Source organism: Pleurodeles waltl, chromosome 12 (genome assembly GCF_031143425.1).
Source record: "Pleurodeles waltl isolate 20211129_DDA chromosome 12, aPleWal1.hap1.20221129, whole genome shotgun sequence".
Classification (NCBI taxonomy): domain Eukaryota; kingdom Metazoa; phylum Chordata; class Amphibia; order Caudata; family Salamandridae; genus Pleurodeles; species Pleurodeles waltl.
Window position 1 is genome coordinate 43,525,118 of NC_090451.1, and position 19,064 is coordinate 43,544,181.

Here is a 19,064-nt window from a genome sequence, read left to right on the forward strand (position 1 = left end):
GCAATTCTTTCTGTTTCATACTACTGTACGGCTCCATTCTAAGGACAAGTTACGTTTAGAATGGAGCCGAACAGTAGTATTAAAAAGAAAGAATCACAGTGGAAATAAATCAAACTTGTTAGGGTTTTGCAATGTTACGTAGTAAATTGTAAAACCCATCAAGTTTGATTTGTTTCCACTCAGTGTTTAAATATTTATAAATAAAAACATGCCTGAAAGCTCTCCTCTGAAACATGTGGCTGCTGCAGTTAAATATGCATGCACAGAATATTGAGGCAGCAGTAATCCTAAAGCCATCTTGGGCCTCTTCAATCCATTTACAGCCTCTCCCTGCCCCTTCAGCTCACTCTTGCATCTTTCTCCCAATGTGGAGCTTTTACGTCCTTCTTTTTCTTCATCCTTCCCATATGTGCCTTTGCTCACAGTAAATGCCTGATGCAGAAAACTAAGGCCCATATTTCTGAAAAGTTTGTGCTGCATTTGCGTCATTTTTTTATGCAAAAGCAGCGCAAACTCACAAAATATAAGTATATTTTGTAAGTCTGCGCTGCTTTTGCATCACAAAATAATGCAAATGTAGCACAAACGTTTCATAAATATGGGCCTAAGTGCCAGTCCTTAAAAATAAGTGCTGTGCCCCCCACTGTATACCCAGTGCTTAATTTGTAGATAAAAATGTGATGGTGATGAAAGCTCTCTTTTGAAACAAGCGGATGCTGCATTTAAATGTGCGAGCCTTCTCGGGCCTCTTTAATCCATTTACAGCCACTCCCTACTCCTTCAGCTCACTCATGCAGCTTTCTACTTTCTCCCTTAGTGATGCTTTTTAGTTTCTCTTCCTCCACGTTTCCCATATGCATCTTTTGCTCTTCCTAAATGTCTGATGCAGAAAACCGGAAACCACCTGCTCAAATTAATCCCTGCGGAAAGCACTGGCTCAAATTAAGCACTGTTAGCACTGCAACTCTTTCTCTTTCATACTACCATAGGGCTCCATTATAAAGATGTTATGTTTGGAACAGAGCCGTACGGTAGTATGATAAAGAAAGAATCACAGTGCAAAAATCAAACTTGTTAGGGTTTTGCAATGTGCATTTGCAGCCCTGAGTAACCCATGTGGGAATGCCATGTGGGGATGTTATGGAAGCCACAGCTGTCAGCACCTGGAGTGGTTTGGACTAGCACATGACGTCTTGCCTAATAAATAAAGAGTATGTCCATTTAGGCAGGGTCAGGCCCAATCAGGACAATGATAGAGTGTCACTTCTGTCAGTGTTCTGCAGCTACTCAAGAAAAGAGGGTAATCATGAATTACAAAAATGTCAACATTTAAGAGGAAAGCGGGAAATTGAAAAAATAAGAATCGGGAGAATGTATTTCTCCCCTTGAGGCCTGAGTCAGGTCTATTGTCATATATGGGACTTCCAAGTGTGGTGCTGGAGGATCTGAGATCAAAAATACTAATGTGCTTTTTTTTTTTAACTTGCCAGGAACAAGGAGAAAGCGCAATGGCAGACAGAAAGAGTGTGATAAAAATGTTGTGCACTGGCCTTCAGCAGTAGATTACTGGCAGTGCATACTCCAAGCCACTAAAGACAAGTCCCTATCGCAGAAGCCCTTTATCAGCTTCATCCCAATTATTTTTTAGGAAGAAAAATGGAAGTGCTCCCAAATCCTGGCTTACATCCCCCAACCCGTCAAAAAAAGTGACATAACAGGGAGCCGCAGCCAATGGCCAATAAGTCAAGGGAGCCATGGGTCGAAAAAGTTTGGGAACCACTGCTATAATGGAATGAACAGGGCTACTAATCGTAGAATGCGACGGAAACTCTGGGCTGGGCGAGCTGCTAACACCTGGAGGAGGGAGGGCTGAGCGCTCGGGTGGGGCTGACGGCTTTGCGGCCTAGAAGCCCCCATGCCAGGTCTGACTCCGTCGGCCAGTGCTGAGTTTTTAGTCCACATCATGGGGCTTTCTGAGCGTGTCGTCTTGAGTTGTTTATAATGTAAGGCGCTCTGTGCACAAATCCGAGCATGTAAATCGCTTCTGGAAAACAGGCCAGGGTCACAGGTGGGGTCAGGGGTGACATACGGGTGCTTTACAGCTGCTGCCAGGTGACTCCGTGCCAGATGGGGCGCTATCTTTCAGGCCTGCGCTGTCTTTTTCAAACCATTGCTTTGAAGATGAACCAGAAATACAATTCTCAGAATGCAAATACTTTCGCAGGGCAGCCAGGATCTTGCGTCATTACAGGGCATGTACAATAAATTACACTTCAGCAAATAACTATGCGACAAAATAAAAACTGAATAGTGCATTTAATTTATTTCGTAGGTACGTAGAGGCAGAAAGTAAAAAAAAAAAAATGCGACTCCCCCCTCCCCCTAGCCACTGTAAACTGGACCGCTGCAGCCTCCCTGCCGGGCCCAATGCACACATTTCCCTGACACTGCACGTTGAATGACTGGTGGGGATTGGTAAAGAGTGCCTGCGAACTGTGTGATCAGCTGTTATCTGCAGCCATTTGCCGGGCCTCTGCTGCTCATTAACGCCCCCCTCCCTCGCGCTCCTGATTAGAGTTTAGGCCCTCCTTGCAAACAGAAAGACTTTAATCTGGAGAGGTGTCAGCGGGATCACTAGAGGGTACCAAAAGCTCATCAGGGAGGGACCCCTCCCCCCAAATCTGTTTTTTGAAGCATCTGAGCAGAGATCAGCTCTGTTGAGCTTGGCCTTCTGCTCGAGTGCACGTAGTGAGTTTATTCTGTTTGTTTCTGTGTTGGCCAGAACCAGCCCCCTCGCCCCCTTTTACGCCAGTGTACGAAGCTAGGCCCTTCCATTTGGCCTCGGAGCAGGTGGAGAGGGCGTGTTCCCCTCCTGCTGGCAGCCCACCTCCCCTCTGTAAACCGGACACAGAAGCTGCCGGCAGACCAGCTGCTTTAGGCCTGGGATGGCGTGGGCCTGGTCCTCTCTGCGTGCTTGCCTGCTCGTCTGAATAAAAGCCCCTCTTAAGCTCGGGTCTGCAGTTTATTTTGACGCTAAGCCTCCGCCTGGGTGTGCCTCGAGTGTGAGCCGGTCTCCCTGCCTGGTTCTCTGCCGACCTTCTGGGGCCTGAATCCGTACCCCAGGCCCGGGCTGAGCTCCTGAGTGCGCAGAGGGGTATCTCTCTCTGCCCGAGTCCCAGGGGTCCTAGACCGGGCCTGGTTGCTTAGCCCTGCTCTGGTCCAGGAGATGTCCCTTGGGCTGGCCTGTGTGGTCGCTCTCTGGCTCCTGCTGGCCCCGTCTGGGGGTGTCCCCAACCTCAAGCTCCAGGAGAGCCTCTTCTTGAGGTCCTTGGGGTTCTCGTCGCGCCCCAACCCGGTGTCCCCGGCGCCGGTGCCATCCGTCCTCTGGAAGATCTTCAAGAACAAGGCCAGCCTGCCCCCGGAGAACCGCCGGGCAGCGCTTTGTCGCGTCGAGGAGCTGGACGTGGACGGCAACATCATCCGCGTCTTCCCAGACCAAGGTACCGCGCCTGCGCCCTCTGCAAATAGCAGCTAGAGGGGAAAATTCTTTCTTGATGATTGAGTAAATGAATTGACAACAAAGATCTGAAATGTTTGCATACGTGTTAGGTGTATAGAAATACTTCGCATCTTTGCTAGAGCACACTGGTGGACACCTCGCTTCACATTATCATCTATATTCTTTTTAAGTTCTGCGCTTTCAGGTGACAACCTGATGCATCCGGTTTCTTGTAGTTTTGGCTGATTTGATGGCATCAACACAAACACATACATATCTATACAAACGCACCCTGTCACTTATTTGTGGAGTGAAAGAACGGGCGTGAAAATAATATTTCTGAAGGCATGGAGGGTGATGGCGCATGTCTTCGGGTAACTTTTACATGCCCCCTTTTTATTGTATATATTTTTGAGCCAGCGTCACCGAGAACAATTAAGTATAGGCCCACAAATATGCTCAGGGCTGCTGGCAGTAAAACACGGATTAGTTGAAAACCACCACGATGATGCTGGTCCGGTTGATGTCGACCAAAAATCCTCTCCTTTCCAGGGCTCGGTTTTCCATCTCAGACAGGGGATGTTTAATCTGTCCTGGCTTCATTTTGAGTTGTTCACATTTCACTTCTGTAAAGGCAGAAGGAAACTTTAAGTACCAGAATTCCAGGCAATATGAGGTGAAAAGCCAAGTCTGCCTGAACACTTCGAGTTGCATCTGAGGAGGGTGAGATCCACGCAGGATAACTTGCAATGACCAAAAACAGCAAGAAATGGGTACAGAGAGCGACACTGAAGCACCTTAGTTTAATTAATTATGTAGATGAAAATCTGCCCCCAACTCTTCTAGGATTTCTTAGTCAGTTTTCTAAACTTAAGTGACGTGTCGCGATTATGACCCAGCCATGGTCGTCCTTATAAATGTAGTCTTAAATTATTTATTTTTTCAAATGCAATATTAAATATATATTTTTACCCGAAAGCGACGATCTTCTGTTAAAATGTAGACAAACGACCTTTGAGTCCCCCTACCAGTGCTGTTGTGTAGAGGACTGGGTTAAAAGGGGGCGAGAGGGTCTCAACATCAGGCGAAGTATAAATAACTTGTCTGCCCGAGTGAAGCCCAGTGTCTTTGTCATGAAGTTCTCCTCTGACGTTTTATATTTGTGTATGTTTATTATCAGAGAAAATTCACTGGGATTCTGTAGGTTTAGTATCGGGGAAAATGTCATTGGATAACATAGCTGGTGTTCTGACCCCAAATAAAACAAGCTTACAAATATCACTTCCAAGCTGGCCGGAATCCCACACGCAGTCGCGTTGATTTGTGATTTTCTTGCTGCATTGGAAACATGATGGAACTAGCGCAAGTTGGGGTGCCGAGGCTACAGCTAAAAATGCAACTACAAGTCCCAACATGCGACTGGCTACAAAACCCGAGACTGGCTTATGGTGTCACACACGAGTGCTGCTCCGTATCTATGCTAAACTCAGCATTATACTTACTGAGGTCGAAAATGTCAGGGCAGACTACCTGGAGCATGTTTTCCACATGCAGGCAGCCTATGTGCTTCCAAGTCACAGATATCAATGGTTCACCTGCTCCATCTCGCTGAATTCAAGAACAGCTTCCTTCGCAGCCCAAATCATGATTCGTGTGTCTTGAAAACTATTTAAATCACTTTTATATTTTTACATGGATTTTAGTTGGAGTAGCCCCCCCACTTTGTGTCACCACGGACCCTGTTTTCTGCACTGGGCTGTCATTTGATAGACTGATGCACTGTGGGTAATGTAGTACATTGAACTAACTACACCAGTACACTGGCAATTACCTTGGAGTTAAAAGCCCAGGGCTGAAAACAGCGACCTTGATGACATGGGGTGACATGACACCCTTGTTTTAATGTCTCTTAATGTACATAAAATGGATTTTTCAACATAGTATTTTGTCTCCCCTACATCTGTGTTCCCTCGCCCCTACTTTCCCCACCCCCCTTTCTTGATGTGCGCATTGGCTTTAATAGGATATACAACGCTACAATATGGTACCTGTCCCCAGTGTTCCCTTATCTCACCAGTGCGGTCTGGTAGTTTTGGTCTTGTCCAGTTAATTGAATAATGCCCTAATTGGAGGCACTTTGTTAAATGAAAGCAGAGGACTGGAAATGCAGTGTCCCCCTGACAAGAAGTGTGACTGCTGCAGTAACAATCACACATTTGATAGAGCGGAACGTGGTAACAATTTACCTGCGTTCGGATGCTCTTTAGGTCGATGAATCTTTTGGCTAAGTGGGAACTCTCTGTACTCTTAATTGATCAATCACCTCTTATCGATAATCAATAACGAACGTAAGCAACACCTTGAACAACATAACACTTAACAATTAATCCAGAATACATTTCGGCGAACCCTGACCTTTCAGCCAGGAATAACCACACCAGTTTATTGCAAAGTTAGTGAATTTATTTCCCTATATTAACAAAGCTAGCACAATATAAATGTGCCTCAACACCAAATGATAAACATAAATGAACATTAATAGCTGTCCATATCGTCGAAACAAGTGTAATCTATGTAGCATTTGAATCACAAGGCATTCGATAGTGGCAATGCAAAGCACTAATACGATAATCTGTAATGGGCTAATTGCGTACATTTAGTCAGCATAACAAGATCTCCAATTGCATCGTGTGACATATGGAATCCTCGTCTAACCTCAAATTAGCATCAGCATGTGGGACTTCATGCAAAAACAATTTGGCAACATCAATTTAGAAAACTCCTAGCTAGGGCCCTTATCAAGAATCAACAGTTGGTTACCTAAAGGAAACACAATGCAATTTTACAATTTCCTTTCATATTTACCAATTCCAATCAGCAATCAATGAAGTCTTCGTCTCACAGGTACCGTTTCTCGATCAGCATGGGCCAGGACAAAGGGGCGGGGGTGAACGGGGCAATTGCCTCACGGCGGCAGGTTAAGGCTACTACTTTATGCAAAGGGACAAGTCAAAGTTAAAGTCTCTAGGGCAAGAATCATTAAAGTCTCTTTCTCTCGATTAGAGAAAGCATCAAAGTCTCTCAAAATGGCGTCGCAGCAAAATGGGTTATAGTAGCTACGAAATCAAAATGGCAGGATGTCCGAAGATAGAGAGAGAGCTTCCCTCTCGTGCACCTGGGTTTTATAGACAACAGTTCAAGTCCTGTAGGGTCTCCATTGGTGGGTTCATAGGTTAGCTTCAAATCGACCAATCCAAAACGACAGTTCTCAAGCTTTTACTTAAGCATACATTATCCTTGGAGATGGGTACGCAATTTGCAACATTGTTTCTCGATTAGCTTACTCTCAGAGGCTCCATTGTCCGCACCTGCAAGCCGACCTTGAATTTAAGAGAAAATATGCCATGCTGGCACCAACTTTAAGATAAGCATGCGAGCAGTCTCTGTGGAAAAGTACAGCTTCAAGCAGAAATACACGTTTAATAGCACAGTGGAAAAAATACGAACGTTTAAACCGTGAGACCAGGCAACTAGGCCAAAGCCTCCGCTAAAGTAATGCTAAGCTAAGGCATGTCAAATAAGCAAAATCGTAGCACACGTTTATGATTATGTCGAATTAGTGCATTTCTAATACACCACGTTATATAAAGCACGCGTATAAATGATGGCAAACTACTCTGAGGGCACATTTTGTCCCCGTACAATCTTTATTAATTTGGTTAATGTCACACATGATTATTTCAGCACTACGTTTATGCATTAAAATCAAAACCTTCATTTTCTGCTTCATCACATTCTGTCTTTTTCATTATAATGGCTGAAAAATAATTTACTTACCTGTAACTGTGGTTCTCCAGTATTGATATCTTTCATAGATGGACGTGCTTGAATCAGTCCCCGTCGTCGAAGTGGGAGTTCCACTGTATAATCGTAAGCAGTATATATCAGTGTGATAGGCTGCAAAGGGAATGCAGAGTTCACCTGACAGCCTACGTCCTTTTTTAAAAAGGAGCCAACGTTGACCAATGACCAGTCAAGGGACAGCGCCCTCTAGAACACCCCCAGCAGAGGCACGTTCCCTCGGATTTTCTAAGCACTAGTGGGAAATACCTCACCAGCCAAAAAGAGAGCCTCTAAGGCAGGGGTCTTCAAACTGGGGGGCGGGCCCCTTCAGTGATCCCAGGGGGGGGCGCCAGGCTCTGGCCAAAAGAGGTATTACACATATGACAATGTTTTGTTTAAAACAGAAACATGTTATTGCATTTTGTAAAAGGTAACAATACTTAACTGCATTGTTTAAATATGTCAAGACATATTTAAACATTGCCATCTTTATAAAATATTTGTGAAAAATTCCGAGGGGGGGGCAATGATTTTTTTAATTTTTTCAACTGGGGGAGCGCAGCAGTAAAACGTTTGGAGACCACTGCTCTAAGGGGAGGCGGATGGATCACATCTGAATCGATTAAAGATATCAATACTGGAGAACGAGAGTTACAGGTAAGTAACAAATTCTTTCTCCAGTATTGGGCTATCTTTCATGGATTCACATGCTTGAATCAGGATAGTTACCAGTGCAATACATGACCAAAGTAGGCATGAATAAAACAGCAGATGGCGGGTGTAAAATTATATTATATATATAAAATAGGCTCACCTTATTGGAAAATATGCCAAAGTAATGCTTGATCCATGTGTGTATCAGTATTATGGGCTGCATCCAAACAGTAGTGCTGGGTGAAGGCGTGCTTGTTCTTCCAGGTTGAAGCATGGCATACATTTTCAATGGACACCCCAGCAAATAGAGCTGCTGTTCTGGCAATTGCTCCAGTAGAATACGCTTTTGTTTTCTGTCGCAAAGGCCTGCCCGCCTTAGAGTGGCAGAACTGGATAGAAGACGATATCCATCTCGCTATATTAGGCTTGGAGACTGGTCCACCCTTATTGTTGTTGCCATAGGCACAAAGAGATGATCAGTCGTGCGGATATCTTTAGTTTGTTGCAAATAAAATCTCAGACATCTCTTGAGATCAAGAGAATGTAGTGTTAGTTCAGTTGGTGTTTGTGGATTAGGGAAAAAAGATTTAAGCATAACCGGATGATTGAGAGGAAACTCAGTAGGGACCTTTGGAATGAATTTGGAATTAGTTCAGAGAATCACCATGTTGTCTTTGAATTGCAGGAACGTTTTCTTGATAGTGAATGCTTGAATTAAGCTTACCCTCCTAGCACACGTAAGGGCTAATAAGATAGCCATCTTCCAAGGGAGCAACATTAGCTCAGCTCTGTACGTTGGCTCAAATAGTTGTTTAATCAGTTTGGACAACACAATGTTAAGCTGCCATGTAGGTGGCAGTGATTTTATTGGCGGAAAAAAGTCCTTTTAAGAAATTCCAGGTAGGAAGATGATACAAGTTTATTCTTGATGCATAATTAATAAAAAAAAATCAATACATCGATACATCACATCATTCTATAAAAATAAATATACAATACAAGATATCAGTTTTACATTCTACAATATATATGATAATAAGCATGCCAGAACTTATTATCTAAAAGGGGTTTCCGCACACCTGTGCAGAGATTTTATATATTAGTTGTGCTTTAACATTAGAAGTTTTCGTAATACCAAGCGTAGAAACTTCGAAAATTTGGCATTTAAAACCATGTCCAGGGGTTTGAGGCAGGCAATCACTGCTTGCCGGCAAGACCGTATACCCCTCTGAATAAATAATGACTTCAATAAAAGTTTGCGTCCAGTTCTTAAAACGTTACAAATACAAACAAAATGAATTATATCTTCATGTCAGTTACCGCATAGCCTACACTGTGGGATTTTTGGAGAGCGTTCCCATGGGACTAGGTGGGTTGCCCGGAATAATCCCAAATCTATATTTGATAAAAAGATCTTTATCTGTCTTGGTCCACCCTGCCTCCTGGTACGGCTGAAGCTTTAAAAATTCGTAATCATTAATGATCATCCAAGAATGCGATATAGTAGCCAGTAAATCCTTGTCCATGATTAGTGATTTTTTTTTTTTTTTTTTTTTTTACAATCGGATTTACATTTAAAAAAAAAAGAAATGTAAGAGATATTTGAATCCCATAACTCCACTGCCCCTAGGCTGATTAATGCCTTGTCTAGGTACCAGCGCCCAGTGACTGCAGTGTTTGAGCTGATCTCTTTCCAAAGGGCACGTGTGGATTTTCTTTTGCCAGCTGTAACTGTTTCCAGGCTTTGATGTTGCTGGCTTTTCTGTCTATGCTTTGGTTTACATAACCAAACTCCAGCCTCATTTGTGCTAATGAGGTGTATCCTGGTAGCTGAAATAGGGACCTAAAGACTTTTCCAATGATTTTATTTAGGATAGTAGCGTCTTGTCCACACAGAGCTCCGCTTCCATATCCTAAAGTTGGAATTAGTTTGGCTGCAATCACTTTAAGCAGGGGCCGATAACTGGGGACGGAGAGGATTTTTTTTTTTTAGAGTTTGGAAAGCGAATAATAGTACACAACCTTTTCTATATAACTCCTGTTTCTGGGGAAAAAAAAAGGAGCCGCGTTCATCAAAAAGTACACCAAGGTATCTGTACTGATTTACTTGTTTCAAAGGGTCCCTTTGTGAATTCCGTGTCATTTTTTAAGGATTTTTTACTGATTCTCATTACTTTAGTTTTTTCCTGGTTAACTTCCATTCCACTCTGCTCATTCAAATATCCTAAAAATGAGTCACTGTAGTCCTACTTTAATTTGGCTCAGGAGAACTACATCATCGGCATATAGCAGATTTGAAACCGTCATATCGCCGAGCTTTAGAGAGGGCCTGTTAACCCTGTTTAATTCCGCAGATAAGTCAGATAAAAAGAGATTGAAAAGGTATGGTGCCAACACACAGCCATGTTTCAATCCCTGCTTTGTCATAATTTTCCTTGAGAGGAAGGAGCCATCCCCTACCTTGACTCTTACCCATGTGTCTGTATGTAGCTGCTGTATGGCTTTTAATAAAATCTCTGATATTCCCCAGGAAGCTAGTTTCTCCCATAAGAGAGGTCTCAGGACCAGATCAAAAGCTGATTTAAAGTCCACAAAACACAGATACAAGGGCTGTTTTTTTTTTTTTTGTTTGCATTTGTCAATGACCATTGATAAGGTTATATATATTTGCAGCGCTGCCTAGGCCCTTTACGAAACCTGTCTGATTAGGACTTCCAGGATTTAGGAATACTTCTTCACAATAGACAATGATTGAAAGTAGGGGCAAGATTTTCACCCCAATTGGTCAAATCTAGTTTAAACAGATCATTCGGGATCCCACTGGGGCCGGGAGCACCCTCATTTCTGCTTTTTTTTTTTTTTTTAAATTAAGTTGCTAACTTCTATTGCTGAAAAAGTTATTTCTTTAATTTCCTTTTGGACAAAAAGGGATTTTAATATCATTTTCCCCGGACTTGATTTTTCTGTGGCCACTTCTAAGATTTTATCGACTAGCTTGGATTCATCAAAGTGTTGTTTTAAATAGTCAACCCAGACGGGTTCCGGGATATTTGAGCTAAACAAAGTGCTCGGGCCTTATTCAAATCATTTACCATTTTCCAAAAGCCCTGAGTATTTTGTTTTTTTACTTAGAAATAGGGCTTTTGCCCAGAGGTCTTGATGTTTCTGGTGTTTATGTTCCCATAATTGTTTCCGATATGCATTATTTAGATTTTTTAAGTCTGCCTTAATACAATCATTTGTTGGGACCTTATTGTATAATTTTAATACTTTATTTCTTTCTTTACTTAATTGAATAATATGCGCTGAATTATTTATGTTTGTATTTGCACCACACGCCTTGTTTCGATATCTCTTTTGTGGTTGATCTACAAGAAGACTAACCCCAAAATTGTTTAAGAAAAATTACCAAATTTCTATTGGATCCCTGGTTTTGTCCATGTTGCATTGTGCAAATATTTCCCTTGATCGGACCCCTATAGGTTCCTTTAGTTTTTCAGACCATCAGAGTTTTTTTAAATAATTTGTTGTAGTGACATCTCCTGGCATGGTTAATGCAGAGTTATAAGTAGGAGGATAACATTCTATTTCCAGGCATTGCTGGCCATGATCACTCACATCTGATTTTATGATGAAAAACTTTGTAATTAATGTAAGCAAGAATAGTGAGGCCACAGTGTACTCAATTATTGTGTGGGTTTGGGTAGCGTAGCAGGTAGATGCTGGCGGAGTATCCTGAGGGTATCTCCCATTTAGGATTCTAAGCCCAAGCGCCTCAAAGTCTTTTACTAAAGTGAGTGCTGGCGTGCCAGCTTTTCCTCTCTTGATTTTCCCCCAGCGATTGTTGTGGTACAGCCCATAAGTGATCTTGCAAAATAGTTTGTGTATTCCTTTCAAAGGGATTTAATAATTTTTGATTGAAATCCCCAGTTATTAAAAGCTCCAGGGGGCCTAGGTCTTGATGGGCAGTTACAATTCTATCTATCAATTTCAATGACGTGTTTTTTGGATTGGGCATCTGGGTGGATGTAAACATTGATTAGGAGGAGTGAGCTTGAATGATCCCTATGCCACCCGTCTAGCTTCACAACCAGGAAATCTTTGTTTTCAGCATATATTCGAGTACACAATAATTTTAGACCTGCTGAAATGAAAGTAGCAAGGCCCCCCTTTGAATGGCCGTACTTTTTCTTCTTTATTGCTGGGGAGAAAAACTCCATGTATTCATCGATTTTCAAAAGGGTTTGTAGCCCAAGTCTTCTGAAGGAGGATGATGTGGAAATTCTTCAATAGGGTTGATCTTTTTGGTTTGTGTTCAGTCTGACCCCATTTATATTCCATATCGGTTTGTTAGCATGTTGTGCGCCCTGCTACTTACTAGTCAGTGACGTTTTTCTAAATAAGTTAGTTCTGATATCTGGCCTAATTCAGAGTGTACTAAAGGATACGTATTAAAAGGAGTGCCCCCTGGAGGGTAACCCTCGGTTTTTCCAATTACCAACCTAAAGACTGAAAAGGGTTTGCCCGACTCTTTTAATATTTGTTGATTTGATGAGTTTTTGTGTTCCTCTAAAGGATCAGGATAACCAAATTGCTTGGGGGTGCTGAGCTTAATTCCCCATTTTAGAAAGGCACATTTTTCATCAGCCACTCTTTATACCAGAAATGGTGTCCTCCGGGTTACCAAGGTTGCTTCGCTAGGGGCTCCTTTATTTGTCTTTTCCATTGAGACGAACTCTATAGAGGCGATATCAGTGGATTTTGTATCTTTTAGTGTAGGAGTGACTTGTAGTAGCTTCAGTATGTTTCCCCTGTTTAAGATGTCGAATCGCCCCCAGACTGGTATTGAGGTTCCAGTATTAGTTGTAAACAGTCATTTGACATACCGGGGTCGGGGCTGCCTATTTCGTCCTCCTGTTCACCAAGTTAGGCAAGCCTTAGGTCTTCTACTACTCTGTCAGGCCGTTTTGACTTTATGGTCATTTGCTTTGTTATTGATCTGTTTGAGTAATCATCCTCCCGAGATGGCTTTGACATTTCTCTTTTTTTTTTTCCTGGTATTGGGCTGGATGGGTTCCAATTTGAGCCCCTTTGGGATAAGCATGTCTCGAGTTGATGACCCTGATTATTGTGCCCTCTTCTTCAAATGACCTCCTGCTTATTTTAGGAGTCGGGCTTTTTTTGTCTTTGTTCGTATAGGGTTGTGGACCTGAGAAGCCGGTTCTAACTGGCCTGATTCAGATAATATTAGTGTAGTTTGCGTATCATTAATTATTATATCCCTCTCAATAGAAGCTTGTGCGTTTTCATTTTTTCCTTTTAAATTTTGGGTCATACGTGTAGTTTGGCCCGCTCTGATATTAAATATTGGAAAAGGTTTATTTATTTTTGATATTCCCTTTTGTAGTTGTCGAAGTCATTTGGCCTGGACAAATCATCTCCTATGTCCAGGCTTAGGGTGGGACGCAAATATTTTGCCATTGGGCCCGGTAGAATAGCTGCTTTTTTGTTTCTCGCTTTTCTTCGTTGTTTCTTTTGTCTTTTTGCAAGCGACTTAACTGGTTGAGACAGAGTCCCTACTGATTTGGGGAGAATAGAGGGGTCTGTATTTACCTTATGGTCTCCAACCTGATCACAGTTAAGTTCCTCTTGGGCTTGCGCCACTTTGTCAGTTTGTTTCCTCAGGCACCCATATGCTCTGTATCCCAAGTTTTTGCATTCCCTTACCTCCCTCTGGTCCAGGGATGGCACTTCGGTTGTAGTTTGTTCATCAGTTCTCATGTTTAGATTGTATTTGAGGTTCGCGATCAGTGAGATTAAGGCTTCTGGAAGGGAGGCCAATTTATTGATTATGGGCTCACAGGTACAGTCATTTGTTGTCATTTCAGCAAAATTTTGAGCTCTCTTAATCAGATTATTTAAATTTGCCAGTTTCTGATCAATGCCTGCTATGGATTTGGCCGTAGTTTTCAGTATGTCCACCTGGACATCCATTTTTGAAGACTGGTAGGCTAAAGCACCCAGCATTAGCTGTGAGGTTTTGAAAAAGACGTCCCATACTGCATTTTGATCCAGTCGGTCCTGGGTGTTTGGTGGAGGGGGTGTTTTCGTTGTCGTCCTCCTCATCTTCCCTTATTTTCCTTTTTAATATAAGAGATGCATTTGGGGATCTGGCTCTAGAAAGAGAAGTGTTCGTTTTGGTTTCTGAGGTTCCAATTGTATGTTCTTGCGGGAGCGCCCCCATATCATAATTGGAAGGCTTATTACAATTGAGCATAGTAGAGCTCAGATCCCGATCTTGACATTGATGTTTTTCCAAGTTATATTCGGATTCTAGGTACTGATTCATTGAGTTTGTTTTACTATGGCCTTGTAACTCTGGGTCAGGTTCACTTTGAAAAAAATCAGCTGCTCCTTTAATATTAACGATTACCTCCACCGGGGGTTTGGTACCTAAATGAGGGAAATCGGTTTGGTTTTCCAGTAGTGGTAAATTGGCGGAAAAGAGTCCTTTTAAGAAATTGAGTGCTCAATCTGTGCGACCATAAAGAAGGAGATCCCAGAGTTCGTCTATACCTTGAAATCGCAGTCAAGTGGAGTGAGTTAGGCCAGATTGAGCTAGAGATAGCAAATACAGCAACACATGTCAGGAGGAGACGTGATAGGATGTATACTAGATTTTTTGCACCAAATACAAAAACATTTCCATTTGAGGTGACATGTTTTGTTGGAAGAGTGGGCTGCGGCTTGCGTGAGAATCCTACGGCAATACTCTGGAAGGTTTAGGTGCTGTAGCTCGTGCGCAGGAGCCAAGCTGATAAGTGTAGCAAAGTCGGGTCTGGATGGAGGACCTGGTGATAGTTTACAGAGCCTCAACCGGATCTGTTGTCAATGAACTAATGTTATCTAGGCCAACGTAGGGCTATGAGGATCAACTGGCAAGGTTCCGGTTTGATCTTCCACAGAACTCTGGGCATAAGTAGAATCAGTTGGGGGGGGGGGGGTGGGGAGAGAAGAGTGTAGGCACAGATCCTGGCATTAAAAGGACATTCGCCCAAGATCCTTTTGTGGGTACCTGATGGCGTAACACTGGCATTTATTGTTCTTTCGATGCAAATAGATCCAGATTGGGCTTGCCCATCGCTGAAAGATCGTGCCCAGGACCAGTTGGTTCATCTCCCATTCCTGAGCAGAACTCTGGGGCGTTCTGCTCAAGGTGTCTGCTAGAGTCGTGTACTCCTGAAAGATGTTCTGCCTTTAAGGTCACTTGATGCCACAGTGGCCAGCGCCAGATGGTTTGAGCTTCTTGGGACAGAATCTTGGACTGTGCACCTCCTTGTTTGTTGAGGTAATGCATACCCGTTGTGTTGTCTGTTATAATCAACACACCAGAACCTTGAACTCTTGGCAGAAAAGCTTGAACAGCCCGCGAGATTGCTCTGAGTTCTAGGAAGTTGAGATGCATCTTCATTTGTATTGGTGGCCATTTGCCCTGAATCTGTAGATCTTGTAAATGAGCTCCCTAGTCTTCCAGAGATGCATCTGTTATAATGATGCATTCCAACATGGGAGGAAGGAAAGTCAGCCCCGCTGAGAGGTTGTTGGTGTATGTCCACCACGGAAGAGCTGCCTTCATGACTGGTGTGATGTTCACGGTGCCATCAAAGTGGCCTTCTGATTGGAACCATTGGGCAGCCAATTGCTCTTGGGAAGGTCGCATCTTAAGACGAGCATGAGATATTAAAAAAAAAAAAAATGACTGAAGACATCATACCCAATAAAGACTTGATTATGTGAACTGAACTGTGCTTTCTTTTGGAGAGAAGGACCAGAGTGGAAATGTGTTGCAGTGTCTACAGAGAAGAATGCCTTGTCCAGTAATGTCAGGAGTGGCTCCTAGAAAGGTTATCCTTGTGGAAGGCATAAGGAGAGACTTCTTGAACTTTACTGTAAGACCCAGTGTTTGAAAAAGATGAAGGCACCTAGCAGTATCCCTCGATGCCTACTGGAAAGATATGGGAACTTTTTTTTTTTTTCCTTAATTTTTTTAAATTGCATTTATTAGTAAATACAACCAAACAGAGCACTCGCCGACATAGCAATCACAAGACATATTTGACACATTAGATTGACCAACTACAGAACAGTGCAGTGCCACTAGTTTTTGTCTAGAAACCCCCCGTCCCCCCTTTCCTTGCAGGTCGCCCCCACTAGGAGAGGACCGATGGGCAGCTCTACAAACAATGGGATGACCGGTCTCAGTCTTGTGCGATGTCGTCCATGGCGGTGAACATCTAAAGAGTAAGAACAAAACCGGAGGAGAGGGTAGTACAGGGAAGAGAGGGAAAGAGGGGGGAGGGAGGTCTAAGCAGCAGCTGCATCTCCCCCACTCAAGGGGAGCAGTATCTCCTACCCCCCCCCCCCCCCCCCCCACCCCCATCGACTGTTTCAGGACAAGAGCTATGTGTTAGTGGCCTTTACCTCCTTACGGCCTGGACTCAAGGAAAGATTGCAGGGGGACCCATATGTCTTGAGGCCGGGATTTTATCGGCAGCAACTACCAGTAGCCCATTAATTGTTCCTGGCAGTGCACAGCATCTCTGCATCGGGGTGTCTGTTTTCTCCCCCAGTACATCCCCACCTGTTCTGCTTTCCCTCTTAGCTCATGACCGAGCTTACAGAACCTCTCTGGAATGCACTTCTGAGTTTAAAGAAGACATTTATTGTTATTCATTCCCCACCACGAAGTTCCTGAGAGACGAAATTAGTAGATTGGAAGCACACGTTCAAAAGTAGTCGCAGCAATGAAAGCAAAATATATCAAAGTACTTCTCAGTTGCAATGTACACAGCAAATATAGGTGATTATATCATAGCATAACTTCAAAGCAAAGCATAAAAGTCAAAATTCATCACTGTATGGGCAAGACCGTAGGGCCTATATTCAGCTTCATCTTTCTGGGGTCTGCAAGTTGATGACTCCGGTCAACTGCGAGAAAGAGATTTTCTACCCAAACGGAAGACAGGCAACCGACGTCTAGCTCCTGTCTGAAGTCAAAGCAGATTCAATCTACCTCACCGTAGTCCAGAGTCATCCTTAAAAGCAAACTCAGTGTGAGAGCCGAAGAACCTTGGAGAGAGGCCAATTCTCCTGAGCTCACTCGCTCTCAGACTGGATTGCGAGGTAAACACAAAATCTACGTGCTCTTATCAGCTAAGGTCTGGTGTGAAGAAAACAGCTTTGTCCATCTTGTGGAAAAACACAGCTTGGAAAAACACAGCTCATCTGCAATATCTCAATTGCAATGTCTAACCCCACGTTAAAGCCAATAGGCAGCTAACCTAAATATCAAATGTAATATCTAATGTCATGTCAAAGCCAATAGGCAACTAAACTGAATACAGAATGTAATGTCTAATGCCATGTCAAAGCCAATAGGCAGCTAAACTGAATACAGAATGTAATGTCTAATGCCATGTCAAAGCCAATAGGCAGCTAAACTGAGTACAGAATGTAATGTCTAATGCCATGTCAAAGCCAATATTCAACTAAACTGAATACAGAATATAATGGCTAACTCCATGTTAAAGCCAATAGGCGGCTAAACTGAACAAAACATATAATGTGCGACTAGTGAACATTGAGCAACTAATATGTGCAGTGGTGAAACAGTCATTGGTCAAACACAATTAATAGCATCACATTCCACCCTATGACCAATGAATTTTTGTTTCACACACCTCTTTTTAAAAAAAAAAAAACGGGAAAAAAAACTAATATAAAAAAAAACATTATAAGCAAATCAGATTTGAATGATAAAAGCAATCACTGTAAAGCAATGGAAGTGGATTAACATATTGATCTCATAACCTTTCTCATCAGATACATCTACACAGAAAAGACTGAAACTCATATACTCTGATTGGGATAATAGTGTCTCTAAAATAGCAATTGGATGTAGCATGAGTTCTACCCATGTAAAGGTGCACGGTCCACCTGAAAGGTTTGCTGGTGAAAGTCAGAGTTCCACACGGAAAAACACAGACAGTTAACTGTTAAGGTTGCTTAGTTCCAATGGAAGAATGTAATCAAACAAATTGAACTTGAACTGAAGGCGGCAATTGCGCAAAATGGATCCATGGGATCTGTACTTTACTCAATCAGGTTCAGGTTGGGGGTTCGGTCCCTTCCCTGACCCCCACACGCACACACCCGAAGGGAGACCACACAGCACACTCATGGTCAGTGGCGAAATGTGGTAGGATCTGCAAAAGAAAAAATTATGACTTTTCTTGCAAATAACATTTGTCATCTGAAATGTGCCCTTCCTCTTCCTTTCCCTGTTTTATAATCAGCAGGACATTTTTGGGGCCCTTTATAATTTCTGCAGGTTCTGGAGGGTCATTTGGGGCTTCAACCCACACCTCAGCACTGAGGTTTTTATCTGCTGCACCACAGCTTCCCTTTTTGTGCACTGCCAGAAGGGCTGGGGCAGACTCCTTTTTTTTTTTTTTTTTACCAAACCTCTATTCACTGCACTTTTGACAAGTTGGACCATTCGGTCTCCAATTTTCTAGGTATCAGCATAATTTTGATTTTTCCTTGGAAATCTGCAGCAATCACTCCCCCTAAAACCTGATCAGTTTGCCATATCTGTCCTGGTAACTTTCCTCTCCCCAACTGATCTTTTACTGTTTGTGGGACAGATTGCTGTTGTGCGTGCTGACAAATAGGCACAACCACAGTTTTGATCAAATCTAGGGGAATGTGCATCTCTCTAATCTCTGCCCACCTGTAAGTGGCCTTTTCTCCCAGCTGTCCACATTTCTGGTGCACCCACTTAGCCATCCCCACTAAGTCAGAATTCTGGGTGGACACTTCTCTCTCTGAATTTTTCTCTTTAACATCTACAAGGGAATTGAACCAGTTAGGAACAAGCCATGTGGAAAACCTAACGGCTAAACCATTGGCAGTGAACCAAGAATCAGTGTCAAAATGACACATCTCAAGCAACTCTTGCTTTAAAGTCTGACACACATTGTATAACACTGTTTCTTCTCCTGTGCTA

At 42.9% G+C, this 19,064-nt stretch overlaps 1 protein-coding gene across 1 annotated transcript in view; it reads left to right on the forward strand.

Moving 5' to 3' along the window:
* The first annotated feature begins 2,459 nt into the window (after positions 1–2,459).
* GDF1 (growth differentiation factor 1) overlaps positions 2,460–19,064 on the forward strand; it is a 31,374-nt gene continuing 14,769 nt past the window's right edge. The window contains exon 1 of the mRNA XM_069217554.1: positions 2,460–3,500. Coding sequence (XP_069073655.1) covers positions 3,227–3,500 — 274 coding nt within the window. The 5' untranslated portion in view covers positions 2,460–3,226. The remainder of the gene's footprint in view (positions 3,501–19,064) is intronic.